The 21323-nt window shown below is 44.2% G+C and overlaps 1 protein-coding gene across 6 annotated transcripts in view; it reads right to left on the reverse strand.

Moving 5' to 3' along the window:
- The window catches only part of LOC147025491 (uncharacterized), a 54182-nt gene extending 37840 nt beyond the window's left edge, over positions 1-16342 (reverse strand). For 4 of the 6 annotated variants that reach the window (XR_015059644.1, XR_015059643.1, XM_085887011.1 and 1 more), the window contains exons 1-2: positions 16218-16342; positions 14044-14100 (exon numbers count right to left, since the gene is read on the reverse strand). Coding sequence is in view for 4 of the 6 variants with exons in the window: in XM_085887011.1 (XP_085743137.1) it covers positions 14044-14100; positions 16218-16281 (121 nt within the window). In the remaining 2 variants the exon portion in view is untranslated. Of the gene's footprint in view, positions 1-14043; positions 14101-14483; positions 14831-16217 lie in introns of those variants that run through there. The other 2 variants (XM_085887012.1, XM_085887009.1) reach the window with 1 other exon arrangement.
- Between the last annotated feature and the right edge of the window lie 4981 nt (positions 16343-21323).

The following is a 21323-nucleotide window of genomic DNA, read 5'->3' on the forward strand; positions in this document are numbered from 1 at the left end:
CCACTTCTGGTTTCCGGTCTGACTCGTAAATAGTCTTCGGTTCCGACTACATCCCTGGATGACCTATTAGTCGCCTCGTGGTGATTCCATGACATCACTTCGACTGACCAATCGCAGACACAGTAGTCTAAAAACAGACGTAGAAAACTCGTCATATGACAGAGTTCAACAGAGTACTTCAGGTCGCCTGCGGGAGACCGAATGAGGGAACCCGATACTACCATTCTGCGTTGGTTTTAGCCGTTCCGCTGTTCAGTTGAGCTTGCGCAACCAAAGGGTTCCGAATTAGGGAGCGTCTGTCCTGGGGGGCCCAGCGACAAAGTTGTCTGACAGTGCTCCTTTTGCACTCAGGGGACCCCTTACTAGCATTCTGCGTTGATTTTAGCCGTTCCGCTCTTCGGTTGAGCTAGCGTGATTTTCGCAGCATCGAATTAGCGTCTGTCAACAGTATTCCAGCAGCAAAATCGTCTGTCATTGTTTATACCGAGTTACTAGCTATACGAATAATATCAGAAACCTACTTGGGGCCGTTCCGCTGCCAGGTTGAGCTAGCGCCGATTATGCGATACGGATATTGACCACAGAATGTCAACCCAGCAGCAGTGTCCCAGCAGACGCAGAGTTCTGAGGTGAGAATATCATCTGGCATCTTACCATGAGGACGGCAATTGTTCCCCTCTTCGGTTGAGCTAAGCCCCGCGGGCTCCTGCTCCATCATAATGTAAACTAAAAGACAGTGTGTGTGTGTGTGTGTGTGTGTGTGTGTGTGTGTGTGTGTGTGTGTGTGTGTGTGTGTGTGTGTGTGTGTGTGTGTGTGTGTGTGTGTGTGTGTGTGTGTGTGTGTGTCTCCTCCATAACTCCAAAACTATAAAACCTAGCAGCCTGAAACTTTCCATGCACACTAAGAAAACTCCAAGAACGTGCAAGAGTGAAAATTGGGTGTTTGGGTTAATTAAAACACCCCTTTTGAAGATAATTAACGGCCTTATTTAATTATATCCTTCATCAGGCAATCCTTGGCCACCACGCTGTCTGGGGTCTCCAAGTCGTTTTTCTGGGTAACCTTGCTGGGGTGTGAAGCTGCCATGTTTCTTGACCTGCTCAACCATGCCTTGACTTGGAAGTTGCCGTTCATCAAATCTATGAATTGCTGGGTACATTGCAATGCTTATAAACGCATGGAGATGTCAATGTTCGTTGTTTTATTTCATTTCCACATGTGCGTTCACCACGAGTATCTCAAACTACAACGAATTACAAAATTTAAGCTCCAGAATCGAACTTACAAGCAGTTCTGACTCCGAGAAAAGTGTTCATTTGTCCAATTTGGACATGTGTGACATTTCTGGCATCTCTGGGAGGTGTATGTTAAATATGAAGAGTTGATGATTGCCAATTGAGTGATATGGGACCAATTTCATAATCGACAGTTTCGTTGAAGTGCTTGCTTGAATGCTTAAGCCACTTGGCGAGCACTCTCCAAGCTGCTTCGTTGCTTTTTCAATCTCACATCGATTAGATGTACGTTTCAGCCTTTCTTGGGTCTCGCGGTGCCGTGCGGTGACTCGGGAGGTGTCTTAGCCACTGAAAGTGTGCAAGGATCGTTTTGTGCGATCTCCATTTGTAATCCACCTCTCACTTCGACATTGATACATATTTTAACAAGAGCTCAAGTGAGCACAATATACGCCCGAACAAGAAGGTATATACAGAATTGTGCTATTACATGGAAAACAGCATCCTGGTTGCCATGGCAACCACTTTGGATGACGAACGTATGTCATGACACACCGTCTGTACAGTCTTTACCAATGTACCAAATATGGAACATGAAAGTTGAAAACTTTGGGAGTTGGAGTGCGGACAGATGGACGAACGACCATTATCACATAATACGTCCTGATATATACATATATATATATATATACATACACATATATATTATATATATACATATATATATATATATACATATACATATACATATATATATATATATATACATATATACATATACACATATACATATATACACATATATATATATATATATATATACATATATATATATATATATACATATACATATACATATATACACATATATATATATATATATATATATACATATATATATATATATATATATATATATATATATATATCGGGGGTATAAAAAAACCAATAAGGTCCATCCGACCAGGTGTTCGCCATGTTTGTTCTAGCTGGGAAGACATGGAGTCTGGATCAACATTTTGTGTTCTGTGGCATGATATATTTTGGAATTGAATTTCGCTAATTAACCACTATAAATCCTCTTTCAAGGAACACTGTTTCAAGGTAAATAATTGTGTTCATCGTTTTATTTCCACATAGGGGTTTCAGAAAATGGAAGGGAGCCCTCCCAGGTCTCAAAATATCCGTGTGTGTGTGTGTGTGTGTGTGTGTGTGTGTGTGTGTGTGTGTGTGTGTGTGTGTGTGTGTGTGTGTGTGTGTGTGTGTGTGTGTGTGTGTGTGTGTGTGTGTGTGTGTGTGTGTGTCGGTTGTTGATTGGTATCTGCATATGCGGGTTTCAAAAAGTGAAATGGAGTCCTCCAAGGGCAGGCTCAAAGTATCCACCTTCATTATGTTAAGCAGTCACGATTCATGGACCAAGCTGTGAAGTTTTCTGTTCTCAACGTTTTGTGCTGAGGGTTCTCTTCAGGATCATCACTGAGTTCAGGACAGCTTCAAACTGCAGTTTGCTTATAATAGTCCTAGGGATGGTTTTTAATACCTCTGTGAGGTTCTTTGTCATCATTCCCGGAGCTCCAGCTATCACTGGTACAACTTTGGCATTGTTCAGCTTCCAGGATCTTTTCACTTCATTCTTGAGGTCTTGGTGTTTTGTCATTTTTTGATTTCTGCATCGTTTAATCCAAAGATCACTGGAATTCGCACCTCAATTCGCAATGCCTTCTTCTCTCTTTATTGTCCCCAAGTATGATAGATATCTGGTCGCAATGCTTCGTTTTCGATGTTCACGCTCGATGGGATCATTAGGTCGTACGTGAGTGGTATTTCCATGTTTTCAGTCCATGCTTTTGGTTAATGTTCCCATGAATTTTCCAGAACTGAGAAATCAAAGTTTTTGCAGATGTGCCAGCGGATTACTTTACAAACTATGTTGTGTCATTGTGTGCACATCTATTCTGACATGAGATTTTTTTTAACTTTGTGTTCGGTCATTAAGCAAAACATATCACTCTCATTGCTAACGCCACCTCCACCCCTCACCTATCTTTTTTATTTTTTTCCTCCTCCCTCCCCCTCCCCACTCTGTCTCTTTCTTTCTTTCCCCTCCTCACCTCCCCTCTGAATAAAATGCAACACTCTCCTCCCACACCTCTGTCACTCTCCTTGTGTCTGTGTCTCTCTGTCTCTGTCTCCATTTCCACCCCCCCCTCCTTTCCTTGCTCTTCTCCCCTTCTTCACCCACTCCTTGCTTCGCCACCCCTCTCTTCCCTCCATCCTCTCTGCTCCCCTCCCCCCTCTCTCTCACTTTCTCTTTCTCCACCCCCTTCCCATTCACACCACAGACAACAAAGCGACAGGTTGTATTTGTTCGTTATCAATGAAACATTCTATGTAAGTAGTCGCTCCTCTGGTGAAAATTGTCTCAATCCAACAAGCGGTTGTGGAGAAAACACTGAAGTTGTGTGCGGACAAAGAAAGAAAAACAGACAGATAGATAGATAGACAAACAGACAAATGGACCAAAATGCAATTCCCTCTCCTTCGGCGAGGGTAACTAGAAGGACACTCGATGGAGCAAATACCTCCGTCACGCAATGCTTAATCCAATATAACATATTGGGCCCGATATATATATATATATATATATATATATATATATATATATATATATATATATATATATATATATATATATATATATATATATATTTGAAATATCATGCTATATATCGTTTTTGGCTCCATCTCTCAATGGTTAAGAATCACTTTTTTTTAAAAAATAAATAATTATAGTCTCCGGATCTTCACCAAAATTTGATCAATTTTTCGTCGTCACACACCCGTGTCCACCAAGTTTCATCTAAACCCGTCCACAACTTTTTGAGATATCGTACGATGTATCGTTTTTGGTCCTATCTCCCAATGGTGAAGAATCACTTTAAAAAAAATTATAGTTAGCCAGATCCGGATCTTCACCAAACTCTAATCAGTTCATCCTTATCAAACACCTAATCCGTGCACAACTTTGAGATATCCTGCATACAAACAGACAAACAAGAAGAAGACGTCGTGCAGAGCATGACACTTGCAAAATCTGTAAAACATATTTGACCTCAACAATAATTGGTGGTTCAATTCAATAACCAAATATGCAACTTCTCTTCAAATTTCAAGTTAATTGGATGAAAATTGAGGATTTCAGAAATACCACCGAAGTTGCCGACCTTTGGCCGATGTTGACCTTTTGGCCTTAAATAATGGGCTTCTTGCTCAGTAGGCCATGAGCCAGACCCGGTAATTGTTGGCCACCGATACCATCCGAGGGGAATAATGCTCATCATAATTTTTGGCAGGGTATACATCTCTACAGTCAGAAACTATGTGATAGTATTGCATTGGTGGTAGCCTTTTGTGTGTTATTAACCGTTTTGTAACCCCATCCCAAAAGAAACAATTCTGAAACTGACGCAAGACAGAAGAAGACATTCTATTTACCAACTAATGGTTCTCTCTTATTATAGGCTCGATTTCTTGAAAATTGTTTGGTACGTAGCTCATGTTATTTGCTTTTCAAAACAGTTGTTAAAACTAGCCGAGCATTTAGCGTTTGCAATTACAGGCACTGATAGTCCAGTGCTGATACATTGCAGAACATATCCATCTTTGAGTCAGACGATGGGGAAAGCTTGGATGAGGATATTGAAGAAGTGGATAATGATGATTTTTAAGTTAATCTTGAACATTTTATATCACTTATAATCAGTGCATATGATCAGAGATGTCTTAGAAACTATAAAGGACCCGTCTTTGGTCCATAAGACAATATGTTTATCAGCAACACATTGGGCCGAGGTAATGGCCTTGTTAGTGTGGAACACCACATTTGTGTTTCTATTCTGTAATTTTATGCCCTACAACAGAAGATTGTTTCATTTTCACCTTTGACTCATTCATCAGATTGCACATGATTAACCATCTTGCTACTGTCTTATTGGTTTATATTGTGTAATACGGGTGTTTGATACCTTCATATGTGCATTATCGAGTGTCTAAATCCCTGAAATTCTGTATTTTTGAGAAATTACAGGGAAAAACCATTAATCTTGTTCATGAACATGCTATCATTTACCTTTGCTTGATTCTTCAAAAGTATCCTTCAATAACAACAGAGAAAATATCATGACATTGACCAAACCACATAAATCTGTCCAAATTAGGTATTTTTTCATTTGGGGGATGGGGTAACATTGTCTGCTATACTGATCTTAATATACAACATACAAAAAAGAAACTTAGATTTTTGATTTCTTCATAAATTTGCTAAACACCCATGTAATTATAATGTTCCAGAACTTTTATTTACTTTCCACAGTAAATGATAGACAAATACTTTTCTAAAGGCGGTATGATTTATCACACAGGAAATAGACACTGATATATGTGTCCCCAATGGCATACCTTTCAACCTGGGCATGTTTAGTACTTTTTGTTGAGAAGCAAATGATCTTAGCAAAAGGTGAGACAAATTTCAATGTTAATGTTTGACTGATAAAAAAAAAATGTTGTTAAGTTGAAATAGGATGTCTTACCTTGGACTGGCCATTTTGCACAAAAGCATATTTAAGGGTAGGCATATAAACAGGGTAATAACACACAAAAAGCTACTACCGATGCAATGCTATCAAATATTTTCTAACTCTAGAGTTGTATACCTTGCCAAAAATCACTATGATAATTATTTCACCAAGATGGTACCGACCAACCCGACTGGCTTCTGGACTAATGACAAACTCTACCATGTGGTGAAGTTTCGTGAAGATCAGTATAAAATTGTGACCTGTACACGATTGACAAACAGACAAACAAACAAACAAAATCTACTGACCAATATACTTCCGTCGGTGACTCGTAACCACAGTCACATGCTGGGCTGTCTTTGATATTCCATTTGTGGAGGAGGTGTGATGTCCGTACATGGAGAATACAGATCCTGTTGAGTGCAGATTAGTTTCTGGGGAAGGTCAAAACCTGGAGGCTCTACCGTCAGATCACTCAGCAGTTCTTAGTTAGAAGTGTTGTCTATCCAGAGATTGCGCCACTTGTCCTTTGTGTCAAACTCCACATCATTCACAACATATGCTGAGCCCCAGAAAGCTTTGCATGACTTGTCGCATTTTTGGGAGGTTCTGCAGGTCTTCATGAATTGGAAGCTCTGGTTTAGCTTGATGCGATCAAACTCTCAGCATTCTTGCCTTCCGAAGCACATCAGGAGGTAGAATGTTCGACAAGATTGAGAGCCACTGCATGGGTGTTGATTTCAGTGGACCACTAAACAGTGTTTTCAGGACAGTGTCCAAGTGTTTTATGTGGCTGATCTCTGCCCAAACAGGGGAACAGTATTCCACTGTAGAGTACACAAGAGCGAGGCGAGCAGTGCAAAGAGTGCATGCATCTGACCCCAGCTGGTGCCCGCCAGTTTCTGGATGATGGTTTTTTTTTTGTATACACTGTCAAAGCGCGTATGAGAGCTAACACACAACACACAGCAAGGGGGGCACGAGACAAGAGGGGCGGGAGAGGGAAGGACAAAAGAGTGATGAACAGAGACATTAAGAGATGTGTAGAAGGGAGAGGGATGGGGAAGGGAACATGGACATTACAAGATGTCATGGACATGGGCATTACATTACAAGAGGTATACAAGATGGACATTACAGGGACTTTCAGGACCTTACACGACAGGGAACTTTTGGGAAGGAAGGCAGGCAATTTGAAGGAGGTGGGTTTGGGGTGGATTAATGGGGGTAGAAAAGATCATGGTTTTGGTTGGGGGAAGATAAGAACAGCTGTGGTGGTGGTGAACAGCTGTTTTGAAGGCCTGGAGGGAAGAGTGGGATTGAAGAGAGTGTGGGAATTTACTCCAAAGGTGGGGAAAAAAAAGAGGAATGATAGAGTGAAGGTGGGCAGTGATTCGTGATTTTTGTAATTTTACCAGAGGGGGTGGCTGGCAGACCTTGAGCGCCCTGTGGAAATATGGTGGGGACATATCGCAGACAGGGGGGGGGGGCGAGACCGGAGACCACCAACCTGCATGCAGTGAGAGTGAGAGGCCCAAAGACTCAGCCTCATCGCGGGAGATGTCAATGATCCTAAATGATTTGGTTACCACAGCGTGAAGCCAAGAAAGGTGAGAGGAAGGAGCACCAGCCCAGAGGGGAGAGCAGTACTCTATAAGGCTACGGACGAAAGCTTTGTATGTGGTCAGGAGCTCAGGTGGGCCGAAGAAGGAATTTGCACAACGGAGGATGCCCAGTTGGCGACTGGCTTTCCCAGGAAATATCATGGCAGATAGTGAGACCCAGAAGCTTGAATGAAAGGACTTCTTCCAGAGGATTGGTGAGAAAGTATATGGGGGGGGTTCTATACAGTCCTTTCGAAGAGACATAGTGAGAGTGTGAGAATTGTCAGGCTTGAAATACATGTTCCACGTGTTGGACCAGTTTGTGATTTTATCCAGATCTGCAGTGAGCGAAGAAGCTGCTGCTTGCCGGTCTGAGGGATGACAGATGGAACAGCAGAGGGTGGAGTCATCAGCAAAGAGATAAAGATGATTTACCCTCGCCTTGATCGTCTCTGTGACGAGTTTTAGGTGTTCGTGGAACATGAGGCTGCAATATATTTCTTGATTCTTGTAGATCTCAAGTTCTATCAAAATATATATTTCGGTGATTTTTTCGGGTCCCCCACATGAGTTATTTTGGCCTAAACTTGGTAAAATCAGCAAAAATTCAAATTTCAGAGGGGGTAGGTTCATGATATTTCAAGAAACTGTACAATTAGAAGGAAAGCTTATGTGTTTTGGAACAAACACTTCACACAATTATAGTACACTAGTACGTGCCCGTACGTGCAAACCAAAAAAAAAATTAAAAACAAAACTTTCAAACCGTGAGCCAGAAACCACCACACAGGCCGTTCCTTCGCTCTAGCGTGCCTGTACGTGCGTGCCCATACGTGCAATATCCCCCCCCAAAAAATAAAAAATAAAAAAAACTTTTAAACCGCGAGCCAGAAACAACCACACAGGCCGTTCCTTCGCTCTCGTAAACGACGACTGGATTGGGGCATTGTGTTTATCTATAAATGCGCATAAGAAATTGATAAATTATTAGAATACAGTAAGTCATCACTATCCGGGAGTCCGTACGTTGTAACCCGTAATGGGGAATGGCTGAGGTTCTCTTCCCCATCGGCCATGCCTACGCAGCAACGTGTCTTGTCATTGGTTGGTAAATAAATGGCCATAACTTGGGAAGCACTTGTCCAATTAAATCAAACCTTGAAAAGGCACATACTCAGGTCCCCAGCAATATACCTGGCAAGTTTCAATTCGATCGGACCAGTGGTTGTCGAGAAACAGCGGTCACACACACACACGGTCACACACACACACACACACACACACACACACACACACACGGTCACACACACACACACACACACACACACACACACACACACACACACACACACACACACACACACACACCTCTCCTTCCACCCTTCGCGCTCCCACAAATAAAATTATTTTACAACAAGCAGCACAATAGAAGTATGTATTCAATTAATGACAATGACCTTATACGCAGCGACACATTTTAGAAAATTACTTTACACGATGTATTCTTTATGATTTTTACACTTTATGCAACATCCCTCACACGGAGGCAATCATGGCAGTGATACAAGGTGCAATGGAACTGAAATGGGGGGTCAAAATAGTGGAATAAGAGTATTCGATTAAAGTCAACAACGTCATATGCAACGTCGCCTTATATAAAATTATTTTACACTGTTTTTTTTTTTTTTGCCCGTGAATTAACACCAACGTAGCGCAGGTGACAACTGTGCACGTAATGCCACATCGCTCACTCAGCAGCGTCACGTCATTAAAAACAAGGACGTGTGAACACCGTGGGGACACCGCCCGTCGTCTCAAAATACTGCCCGTCACAAGAAAATTCCACTGTCACTTCGCTGAATATGAAAAAGGGTTCTTTGAGCCGTGAGGCTCGATACACGCCAAGTGCCCAGACATAAGTGGTGAACAAAGGAGCCTTTAGGCAATCATTAATACGACTGTATATGCATTTCCCCTTCTCTTTTTAAAATCTCAGAACCGTCTGGCAGTATCGGGAATGCTTCTGGCTCAAAAATGGCCAAAAAATATTCGGCAGATCCGACATTCCGATCCCCACCACTTTCATACTTTGAAATAGACTCAATCTGGGTCCGTCATATCGAGATAATTTTAAAAACAGAAGATTCGAATCTCCGGGTTTCCTACAAGTGTCGCAAGTCCGAGTAGAGTGACACCCGATCCGATGGAGGTATGAATTAAGACAACAGTGCAGAATGACGAATGACAGCCTTGCTTAAATAAATACATTTAGTTATAAGAATCGCTAATTTCTTTAAATTCTCAGATTTCACTCCACATTGACATTTATTTAGTCCAAGAGATCCGATCCTCAAATCCGAAGCCAGATTTCAATGATATACTTTAATCAGTCCTGAGAGGTCATCGTGGCTCCAAGGCAAGGCATTTTTGAGCAAGCTGAACATAATGGCAGCTTAAGAAACTAGCGATGCAACAGAGGGCTGACCAAGATGGTGCACTGCCATTTTGGTAAGACTTACTCAGGTTTTTTTTTTAGTGATGAGCACCGCCTAAATCATCTTCAAAAGGAGTTTTTAATATACCCAAACAGTTCTCTTCGTATACATGCAAAATTTTGGGACGCTAGGTTTCACGGTTTTGGAGTTATGGAGCGCGCGCACACGCACGCGCACACACTTCATCTATCTATATATTACTAAAACTCATCTTGTATGTATGTATGTATGTATGTATGTATGTATGTATGTATGTATGTATGCATGTATGTTCCCGAAATACAGCCAAAATGGTACACGATAGCGCAAAATTTTTTGGCCCACCTTACTCACCATTCTCCTGCGGTGTGCAGTATCAAGTTTCATTCAAATCGGGCAACGAAAAAATTATTTTAAAAAAAATCAACTACCGATTCAGTCAAGTACTCTTCGGGAGAATTTGATCAATGCAAACAACCTCAGCAGTATAGTTCAGTGGAGCTATCTTTTTTTTTCTTTCTTGAAATGATTTATTTTAAAATCTCAAACATTTAGTATAGACAAAGAATGATTTATTTTTAAGCATAAAATAAACATCGCCATTTTCATCTAATACTTCCGTGTTCATTAATAAATAAAATTGTGTTTAGAAGATGACGCACAATCATTTCTTCGACTTTCTTTTCTCCGTTTTTTTTCACATTGACGCGCAATCGAAAATTTCGTTCAAATCGGGCAACAAAAAAAATTGCTAAAAAAATCAATTCCCGATTCAGTCAAGTACTCTGGGATTATTTGATCAATGCAAACAACCTCAGTGGTATAGTTAACTGGAGCTATCTTTTCTTTTTCTTTTTAAATGATTTTTTTTATCAACCACTGTCACAACAGGAACACAAGTCCCATATAAAACCTCCTGGGAACACAAGTCCCATATATTCATGGGTCATCTCGTATCATATAGAAGTCCCACAGTTTTATTGTGCCCCTTTTCAAAATATTTCAGATTGCTCCAGAAATCCTTTATTTAAGGGTACAAGTACATGGAATGTTGTTGACTGGTAAGGTGTGGTGGTGTACTTCAAAAAATATCAGGTTTCACTGGACAGAGTAAAATACTCAATGTACTGAACATTTGCAAAGCAGAAAGGGAGGTCAGGTTGGGACGGGCAAGGGAGGAAAGTTGGGTTGGCGGCAGGGAGGGATGGCGGGAAGTGGGGCATGGGGGGAAGTGGACGAGGGAGGTTGGCGCATAAGGGAGGTCGCTCAGTGGGGGGAGGTAGTAGAGGAATATCTCTCTGGGGGGGAGGGGAGGAATGGATGAGGGAGGTTGCTCTGGGGGAGGGGAGGGAGGAGAGCAGAGAAGGGAGGGGGGCGGAGGGAGGTTACTCTGGGGGAGGGGGGAGAGGAAGATTGCTCTGGGGGGGAAGAGGTAGGTCGCTCCGGGGGGTGGGGAAGAGGTATGTCGCTCCCGGGGGAGGGCGTGGGGAAGAGGTAGGCCGCTCCGGGGGGGATGGGGAAGAGGTAGGTCGCTCCGGGGGGATGGGGAAGAGGTAGGTCGCTCCGGGGGGGATGGGGAAGAGGTAGGTCGCTCCCGGGGGGAGGGCGTGGGGAAGAGGTAGGCCGCTCCGGGGGGATGGGGAAGAGGTAGGTCGCTCCGGGGGGGATGGGGAAGAGGTAGGTCGCTCCGGGGGGGATGGGGAAGAGGTAGGTCGCTCCCGGGGGGAGGGCGTGGGGAAGAGGTAGGCCGCTCCGGGGGGATGGGGAAGAGGTAGGTCGCTCCGGGGGGGATGGGGAAGAGGTAGGTCGCTCCGGGGGGATGGGGAAGAGGTAGGTCGCTCCGGGGGTGGGGAAGAGGTAGGTCGCTCCGGGGGGTGGGGAAGAGGTAGGTCGCTCCGGGGGTGGGGAAGAGGTAGGTCGCTCCGGGGGGTGGGGAAGACTGAGGTTGCTCTGGGGGGGGTGAAGAGGGAGGTCGCTGCTCGGGGGGGGAAGGGGAGGAGGAGAACGGATGAGGGAGGTCGCTCCAGGAGGGCTTAAGGAGAGCGGGGGCGGGGGAGGTCGCTCCGGGGGGAGGGGGGAGGTCGCTCCGTGGGGGAGGGAGGGAGGTCGCTCCGGGGGGAGGGAGGTCGCTCCGGGGGTGGGGGGAGGAGGGAGGTCGCTCCGGGGGTGGGGGAGGAGGGAGGTCGCTCCGGGGGGGGAAGACTGAGGTTGCTCTGGGGGGTGAAGAGGGAGGTCGCTGCTCGGGGGGGAAGGGGAGGAGGAGAGCGGATGAGGGAGGTCGCTCCAGGAGGGCTTAAGGAGAGCGGGGGTGGGGGAGGTCGCTCCGGGGGGGGGGGAGGAGGGGAGGTCGCTCGGGGGGTGAGGAGGAAGAGGGAGGTCACTCCGGGGGGGAGAGGGTGGTCGCTTGGGGGGAGGGGGAAGAGCGGACGAGGGTGGTAGCTCAAGGGGTAGAGGCAGGTGAAGGTGGTCACTACAAGGAGGAGGTTGTACTGGGTGGGAGGTAAGGGGTGGGGGGGGTGCAAGGTTGTAACGGCATGAGGGAGGACGCATGAATGGCTTTACATACTTTCCCTCGAGAAGTCAAACCTTGGATTCTGGTGTGGTTCCATCATCACTGACAAAGTTTTCATTTATATTTTACGATTTTTCCACAGCATCAAGTCATTGAAGTAAATGCGAAGGATGACAGTCATTGATACAAGTCACAGTACAATCCATTCGGACATTTTTCTTTGCAGAATGGTTGGGAGTACATGAAATTACCTGTCTCACACAAAAATAATAATAATAATAAATTTTTTAAAAGGCATGATGTCGTATATATCTTAGCTGCTGTGTACTGTGTGAATACCAACACTACCTTTACCATCAACTCTGAACCACCACTGCCCTGCCCCTTAACTCCTTCTCTGCTCGATTGTTCCTATTGTCTGTAAAGGAGTGGTGTAAATGAGACTTTCACCCTCAAACACGAGCAGGAATACATTCCAAAAAGAGGCCGAATTCAAACTCTGGAATGCCTCTTCGATGTTAAATAGCCATTGTTCTTCAACAGAAATGTAACACTTTCAATTATTGTTTCTAAAAACTACCTCAAGATAGACTTCCCTTTGTAGGCCAGTGTGCTCGTCATTGATAGACTGCAATACAAGTACACTTAACCACCTCCGGTAAAAGTTTTATCTCTTGCTCTGTCCAATCCCTCCATGAGTTTGTCTTGTGGAATGTTATTGTATTATGTGAAGCGGGGGAGAAAGGGGGGTGGGGGGATCAGAAATTAAAGCAGAACAAAAACTCCTTTATTATTATTATTATTATTTTGTCACTCATTTTGAAATTTGTTTCAGTGTACAAGTACATTCTCAACCCGCGATGATGAACCTCATCTTACAAGGATTGTTGGCAATTGAGGGGACCCAGTAAGCCTGGCGTTGGCCTAGCGGTTAGGGTGGTGGCTTGGAATCCTAAGGTCCTGAGTTCGATCCCCGTTTTTACCGATGAATTAACACCAGGGGGTTGACTCAGCCTGTCATCCTTCCTTGGTCAGCGAAATGAACACCAGTGTACTGGTAATAGGGGCACTGCATCAGCAGCATAGCCACGCCCCAACCTAATGATGCAACAAACAGCCAAAAAAGGCTGCACACGAAGGGAAGGGAAGGGAAGGAGACCCAGTAAATGAATGGTAATCTGTGGCGCTTATCCGGCACTACTTATTTTGTCGGTCTTGGAACGGGACGCCCGCACACGTGCAGACACGCACGCCATTCTCCAAGCTAATTTGGTGAAGCCCAGCCACCTGTGACCATGCTCTGGACGGCCCATTTACAAAAATAGTGCATTTGAGTTGTGAACTTCACTTTATAAGGTCTGTTCGAAGAAGGTTCGCAGCTGGAGCCCCCCTGCCCCCATGACCCACACAGAGTTATCTTTGGGTGATTTGAAACATTCCACCGGTGAACAAAAATTAAATAAATATTACCAGGCCACGTGCCTGGCCCTGAATGGAAGTTCAACTTTGTGTCATCTCCAAGATCAACACACTGGCCATCAATTAAATACAATTTGAAATTAAAACCAACTTCGGCTCACTGAATCCAATTTGCCTTAATAAAGACTGCTTACCCCGGCGGAGTGGCGGGAACAACTCACCTTCTGAAAATGTAAACTCGAAAGCTTCCGGCTCCGCTTTCACGGTGGATGACAAACCTGCAACATACGGTTCACGGGTTCATCGGCTGCACAAACGAAGCAAAAATCAAGCTTACCCACATCAAGGTATCTCACTGGGGGGCACACCGAGTGTTTTACATGGGGGATGGGTGTGGTGGAGGGTGAGGAGGGACGGTGGGGAGACATCTCACATTGCCTGTCAAGTAGCAGAAATAACCAAATTAAAAGGAGTATGGGGCAGAGGGTCTATTTGTAGACTCAACACTGCATCCTGTGGTCAAGGGAAAGGCCCGACCCCATCTCAGTGCGTCCCTGGATCTCACCCTTTCCCTGTTACCCTCTTTGGGTCAGCCTGATTTGTACTCCCATCTAAACACAGTGTTCATCATGCAGGGATGCCAGGTTCGAATCCCACATACCGCTTTCATTCATTCATTTTGTATGATTGTCCAGACAGCTCATGTTAGAGTACATGGATGTCTCCTAACGTGCTGGTTCGACACCCTGCGTGTGTGCAAGCTCCTTCACGAGCCTCTGAACACTGGAAAAAATAACATAGAAGTCAACGAACAAGTCACCGAAGCTTTGTGATGGTTTGCATCCTCTCAAACCAGGCCTGCTGAAACAAAGTAATCCCCAGAGAATGGGAAATGAATGAAAAGAATAAATAATGCACCTCGTGGCACAGAGTTTGCATTGGAATGTCTTTGAAGCCATCGATTTATTAGGTACGCAAGTATAACGTTTATTATTATTATTATTATTATTTAGTCATTTTAAACTGCTCTCACTGCTCCATTCCTCACCCCCCACTCACCCCACCCCATCCCAACCCTCTCCTCACCACTTCAACCCCTAACCTTCTCCACCCCTCACCTTCCCTCCCCTATCACTCTCTCCACCAATCACCTTCCCTCCCCACCAATCACCTGCCCTCCCCTCTCACTCTCTCCACCAATCACCTTCCCTCCCCTCTCACCCTCTCCACCAATCACCTTCCCTCCCCTCACCCCACCTCCACCCCTCACCCCTATTCTCACCCCACCTCCACCCCTCCTCTCCTCTCACCCCACCTCCACCCCTCCTCTTCTCTTCTCACCCCACCTCCACCCCTCCTCTTCTCTTCTCACCCCACCTCCACCCCTCCTCTTCTCTTCTCACCCCACCTCCACCCCTCCTCTTCTCTTCTCACCCCACCTCCACCCCTCCTCTTCTCTTCTCACCCCACCTCCACCCCTCCTCTTCTCTTCTCACCCCACCTCCACCCCTCCTCTTCTCTTCTCACCCCACCTCCACCCCTCCTCTTCTCTTCTCACCCCACCTCCACCCCTCCTCTTCTCTTCTCACCCCACCTCCACCCCTCCTCTTCTCTTCTCACCCCACCTCCACCCCTCCTCTTCTCTTCTCACCCCACCTCCACCCCTCCTCTTCTCTTCTCACCCCACCTCCACCCCTCCTCTTCTCTTCTCACCCCACCTCCACCCCTCCTCTTCTCTTCTCACCCCACCTCCACCCCTCCTCTTCTCTTCTCTTCTCACCCCACCTCCACCCCTCCTCTTCTCTTCTCACCCCACCTCCACCCCTCCTCTTCTCTTCTCACCCCACCTCCACCCCTCCTCTTCTCACCCCACCTCCACTCCTCTCCTCTTCTCACCCCACCTCCACTCCTCTCCTCTTCTCACCCCCTCTTCCCTCCTCTCCTCTCCTCTTCTCACCCCCTCTTCCCTCCTCTCCTCTCCTCTTCTCACCCCCTCTTCCCTCCTCTCCTCTTCTCACCCCCTCTTCCCTCCCTCCTCACCCCTCCACCTTTCCTCGCTCCTCACCCAATCCTCTCCCTCCAATTCAAATCTCCTAATGCTCCAACCGTAACCATTCCCTCTTTCCTACAATTTCCTGCACAACTGTGTCTTCTCTCCGAACTTTTGTCACACTACCACATCTTGCTGCTGCCATCCCTCCCTTCGGTCGATTTTCCTAACTGGCGTACATAATATATAGATGGCCTCTGAAGGCAGCATTTTGCACTCCCTCTGAGGAGAAGCGCAGATGTGGGTCGCCTTTAAATCGCGTCCATCATAACGTTAAATAAATCAACATACAGTGGTACATGATATGTCACTGCTCAATACCACCTCGCAAACTTTCCCTCTCACCTGAGCGGTTGATTTGTGCAGTTTTCGGTTCAAAAGAATGAGATTCCACTTTCACCATCTCCATTTCCCGCCCCCAACCGGAACACAATGACGCTCCGCCTAAAACCAGAACGGATTCGCAGGCTCCGCCCACAATCCGGAACAAAAACAAACCGGAAATGATCGTTGTTGTTGTTTTATGGTCAATTATATTGTGGAAGTTTTTTTTCGACTGATTTTTTATTCGATTAATTTCCCAAAAACATGGTGGCATTTCCTATTGACGCAGAGGATTGGTGATTGAGGCATTTGTTATTAACTTTATGTGAAAGGACCATTTTTTAGGAAATCCGAAAACACGGCGGAATATTTTTACCTCCTCCCACGTCGTCTGTCCCTCAGCCGAAGGCTGATCCTGCACCTGTTTCGTGTTGAACAAACACCTCCCCAAAAGGACATATATATATATATATATATATATATATATATATATATATATATATATATATATATATATATATATATATATATATATCTGGGCCGGTGTATACCCCGGTTAAAATAGGTGTACCATATCCCTGTGTCGTAAGAGGTGACCAGGGTTGCGTCAGGAAGGGCATCCGACGTAAAACATGTGCCAAATCAGTCTGCGGATCGTACGGATGATCCGCTGTGGCGACCCCAAACGGGAGCAGCCGAAAGAAGAAGATATATATATATATATATATATATATATATATATATATATATATATATATATATATATATATATATATATATATATATATATATATATATATATATATATATATTCCTTTTAGTCCAAGAGCATTAGGTCAAAATAGGCCCTAACCTGGACATTTTTGGTAACAAGCTGATTTTTTCACGATAGGTCCAGGAATATGTCTAGAATAACATACTAAAAGTCCTCATAAATCCTCCTTGAGCGTTTTCCGCAATCCAAGATAGCGTCCAAAATGGCCGCCTCTTCTGTTTTTCTCATAACTTTGCAAGCAGGTTTCCCCAAAACACACTTTAAATGTCTACATATATGTTTTGAAGTATGAGGAACTCATTAGAATACATCTTAAGAGATGCTGAAGCACGCAAGTACCAATAAGACCTCTTGAGTTCTTCCAAAAGTCCAGGCAGAAGCAGACGCCGACACCCTGATTGTCTCCACAGCACTAGCACTGGCAGAGTCAGAACATGTGCCAGTTGCTGTCGTTGGTACGGACACAGACTTACTGGTAATGCTAGTTGCTCGGGCAACCTCTTCCACAGATGTGTACATGCTATGCCGCAGTAATCCTGTCACGGTCTTCAACATTCATGAGATTCAGCATGCCATAGGGGACACAAGAAATCACTTGATGTTTCTTCATGCTGTGACGGGATGTGACACGGTCTCTGCGATCTATCGTCAGGGCAAGCGTAAAGCTTTCAACATGGTGCACAAGAAGCGGGACTACGACTTGCTGGATACCTTCACAAACAGTGGAAGCACCCATGACGAGGTGGAAAAAGCTGGGGAAGGCTTCATTCTTAAGCTTTATGGAGCCAGCAGTTTTGAATCTCTTGATGACTACCGTCACATCGCATACAAACGGGCAATCGGTCGCAGTTCCCTGAGTTCATCCTTTCAGCTAGAAAGTCTACCTCCAACTAGTGCTGCAGCAAAGCAACATTCATATCGCGGCTATCTTACCGTCCAGGAATGGATGGGTAACTCCTTATCTCCAACAGAATGGGGCTGGCGATTTCAGGACGGGACTCTTACCCCGGTAGAAACAGACATTGCTGTTGCACCCGACACTTTGCTGAACATGGTGGCATGTGGGTGTAAACCAGATGGTTGCAGAAGCATGACATGTAGCTGCAAGAAACTTGGGCTCTTTTGTACCTCAATGTGCAGTAAATGCAGTGGTCTCAATTGCAACAATACAGCACCAACTCTTATAGATGCCGACGATGATATTACCCCAACTTCAGAGGACATCAACATTGAAGATACAGCATCCGACGATGAAGACAATGACTGATGCAACTAGGTGTGTGCATGCGTAAGGTAAAGATTCATCTGAAACTTTTGAGGTTTGAATCTCTCGCATGATCTTGTTTTGAATGTCTTTGCCTCTTGAAACAGGCTAAAACAGCAGTGTGTTGATAAGTGGCGGACATTTTGAGCACCATTTGAATTTCAGAAAGAACTTCAGTGGTTTTATTGTTTCCTTTGTACTTCAAAGTATCTGAATGAGTTCCTTATTTCTCAAGACATAATATATTTAGAGATTTAAAGTGCATATTGAGGTAACTTAGTCACAGGGTCATGAGAAAAACAGGAAATTGCAACCATCTTTGGCGCCATTTTGGATTGCGGAAAACGCTCAAGGAGGATTCATGAGGACTTTTAGTATGTTATTTCACACACATTCCTGGACCTTTCCTGAAAAAATCAGCTTGTTACCAAAAATGTCCAGGTTAAACCCTAATGCTCTTGGACTATTTCTGATCCTCGTCAGGTCACCGTTTATCAATCGATTTCGATCGATTGTGACGTCGAAGTAACGGATGCATCTGATCAGGTGACGTATCTGTTCGCGGGACGACCAAGCACAATGACGAGTACCAATCCAAGATAGTGGAGCCGCGGGTGGAGCACGTGAAATTGAAATGGAGGAATGTCCTAGAAGACACGCTGGAACAGAAACAACTGGAAGGGTTCTCGGGAGAGCGCATACCTCTGCTGCCTAATGCCTGATCCACGAGAACATATTGAGCCCATGACATTTTTGATATATCATGCCATGCAGGACTGCATCGTTTTTTGGCCCGATCTCTCAATGGTGAAGAATCACTTAAAAAATTAAATAAGTCTTGTATCCAGATCCGGATTCAGATCTTCACCAAATTCGAACCAATTCGTCCTTGCCACACACCCAACCTGTCCACCAAGTTTCGTCCGAATCCGTGCAAAACTTTTTGAGATATCGTGCTGTATATCGTTTTTGGCCCTATCTCTCAATGGTGAAGAATCACTTAAATCATTTGAGTAGTCGGATCCCAATCCGGATCTTCATCAAAATCTAATCAGTTCCTCCTTGTCACACACCGAACCCATCCACAAAATTTCATCCGGATCCGTCCACAACTTTTTGAGATATCCCGTACACAAACAGATAAACAACCAAATGAAATTGCTCGTTGAGCAAGGAATTGCCGGAATAACTTTGTCATATCTCCATGATCTCTGAAATAAAAACCTGGAAATCAATTTGGTTCTTATAAGTCGATAGTGCTACTGTTTAATGAGTTATAGCACTTAGTTTGGTCATGATCATAACTTGGAAGTCAATTGGACTTGAAATGGCGTTTTTATCGCAATTTGAAATTTTTGACCCGACACCCCTGACATTCGACCCCTGACCGCTAAGAAGGGTGTTGGTGTGACACCCCAATGAGACATAGGGTTGGCTGCAGAATTGGAAGATGCACATTTTGGATTTGGTTTGAAGTCGATACGATCATTTTAGCGGACGTTATTGCGAAAATAAGAATTTCGCTGACCGTGACTCACCAAAAACGACACGTGACTAAGTTGGACCATGGCCGACGTCTGTACCCAGCTTGGTCATGATCGCTGAAACGGTGTGGCTGCTACAGGGTAAACAAACACACAAACAAAGACAGACAGACAGACACACACAACCGACCAACATAATTGCCGAAATCCGAAGGATTCCGGCAATTAACAAACACGAAGACGTCGTACAGAGCACGATACTTGCAAAATCCATAAAACAAATTTGATCTCAAAAATAATTGGTGGTTGAATTCAACGACCAAATGTGTAACTCCTCTTCAAATTTCAGGTGAATCGGGCGAAAATTGTCAATTTTAGAAATCCGGCCTCTGTGGTCCTTCAAAATCATTGGTGGTTGAATTCAGTGACCTGAAATATAAATCCTTCGAATTTCAAGTCAATCAGATAAAAATTGAGGATTTTTGAAAGACCATCTTTGTTGACCTCAAATATAATAGACTGGTTGAATTGAGTGACCTGAAAAAAAAATCCTCTTCAAAGTTCAAGTCAATGTGATTAAAATTTCGCATTTTAGAAATACCACCTTCAATGTTGACCTTGGGCCTATGTTGACCTTTTGGCCAATGTTGATCTCAAAAATAATTATTGGTGGTTGAATTCAGTGACGTGAAATATAAATCCTCTTCAAATTAAGTCAATTGGATGAAAATTGAGGATTTTGGAAATGCCACCAAAGTTGTTGACCGTTGGCCTATGTTGACTTTTTGACAACAACAGGCTTCTTCCTTATGACAAACTGTACCATGTGGTGAAGTTTCGTGAAGATTGGTTTAAAATTGTGACGTGTCGGTGACAAAGAGACAAAATAACAAAATCGACGAACCAATATATTTGAAAAATCTTCGATTTTGTAAGTAATAAAGAGACAGAAAGAAGTGAAAACATAACCTCCTTCACCTTCGGTGGGGGAGGTAATGACTTCGTGTCGGTTCAGAGAATACCAGGCCAGAAGAGGATATCATGATCATATATATATATATATATATATATATATATATATATATATATATATATATATATATATATATACACATATGTTGTTGTTGTTGTTGTTAGTCTTTCGGCTGCTCCCGTTAGGGGTCGCCACAGCGGATCATCCGTTATGATCCGCATACTGATTTGGCATAGGTTTTACACCGGATGCCCTTCCTGACACAACCCTGGTCGCCTCTTACGACACAGGGATAAGGATTGGGTTTCGCCATGATTCCGGGTTCCGGGCTTCCCTTCACCCCTCTCATAGCACGGCGCAGCGCAGAGCTCCCGTCCTCCAAGCGATCCTCCAACCCAAGCCTCTGAGTAGCCGGATTACAGGCGCACGCCACTATGCCCGGTCGAATATATATATATATATATATATATATATATATATATATATATATATATATATATATATATATATATATATATATATATATATATATATATATATATATATATATATATATATATATAATTTCGGAAGACAATGTAGAACAGCACTCAGTAGAGCGCATACCTCCACCAAGCTGAACAGTTTACGT

This window comes from Eptatretus burgeri, chromosome 6 (assembly GCF_056783735.1).
Source record: "Eptatretus burgeri isolate ZD-2024b chromosome 6, Ebu_testis_v1, whole genome shotgun sequence".
NCBI lineage: Eukaryota > Metazoa > Chordata > Myxini > Myxiniformes > Myxinidae > Eptatretus > Eptatretus burgeri.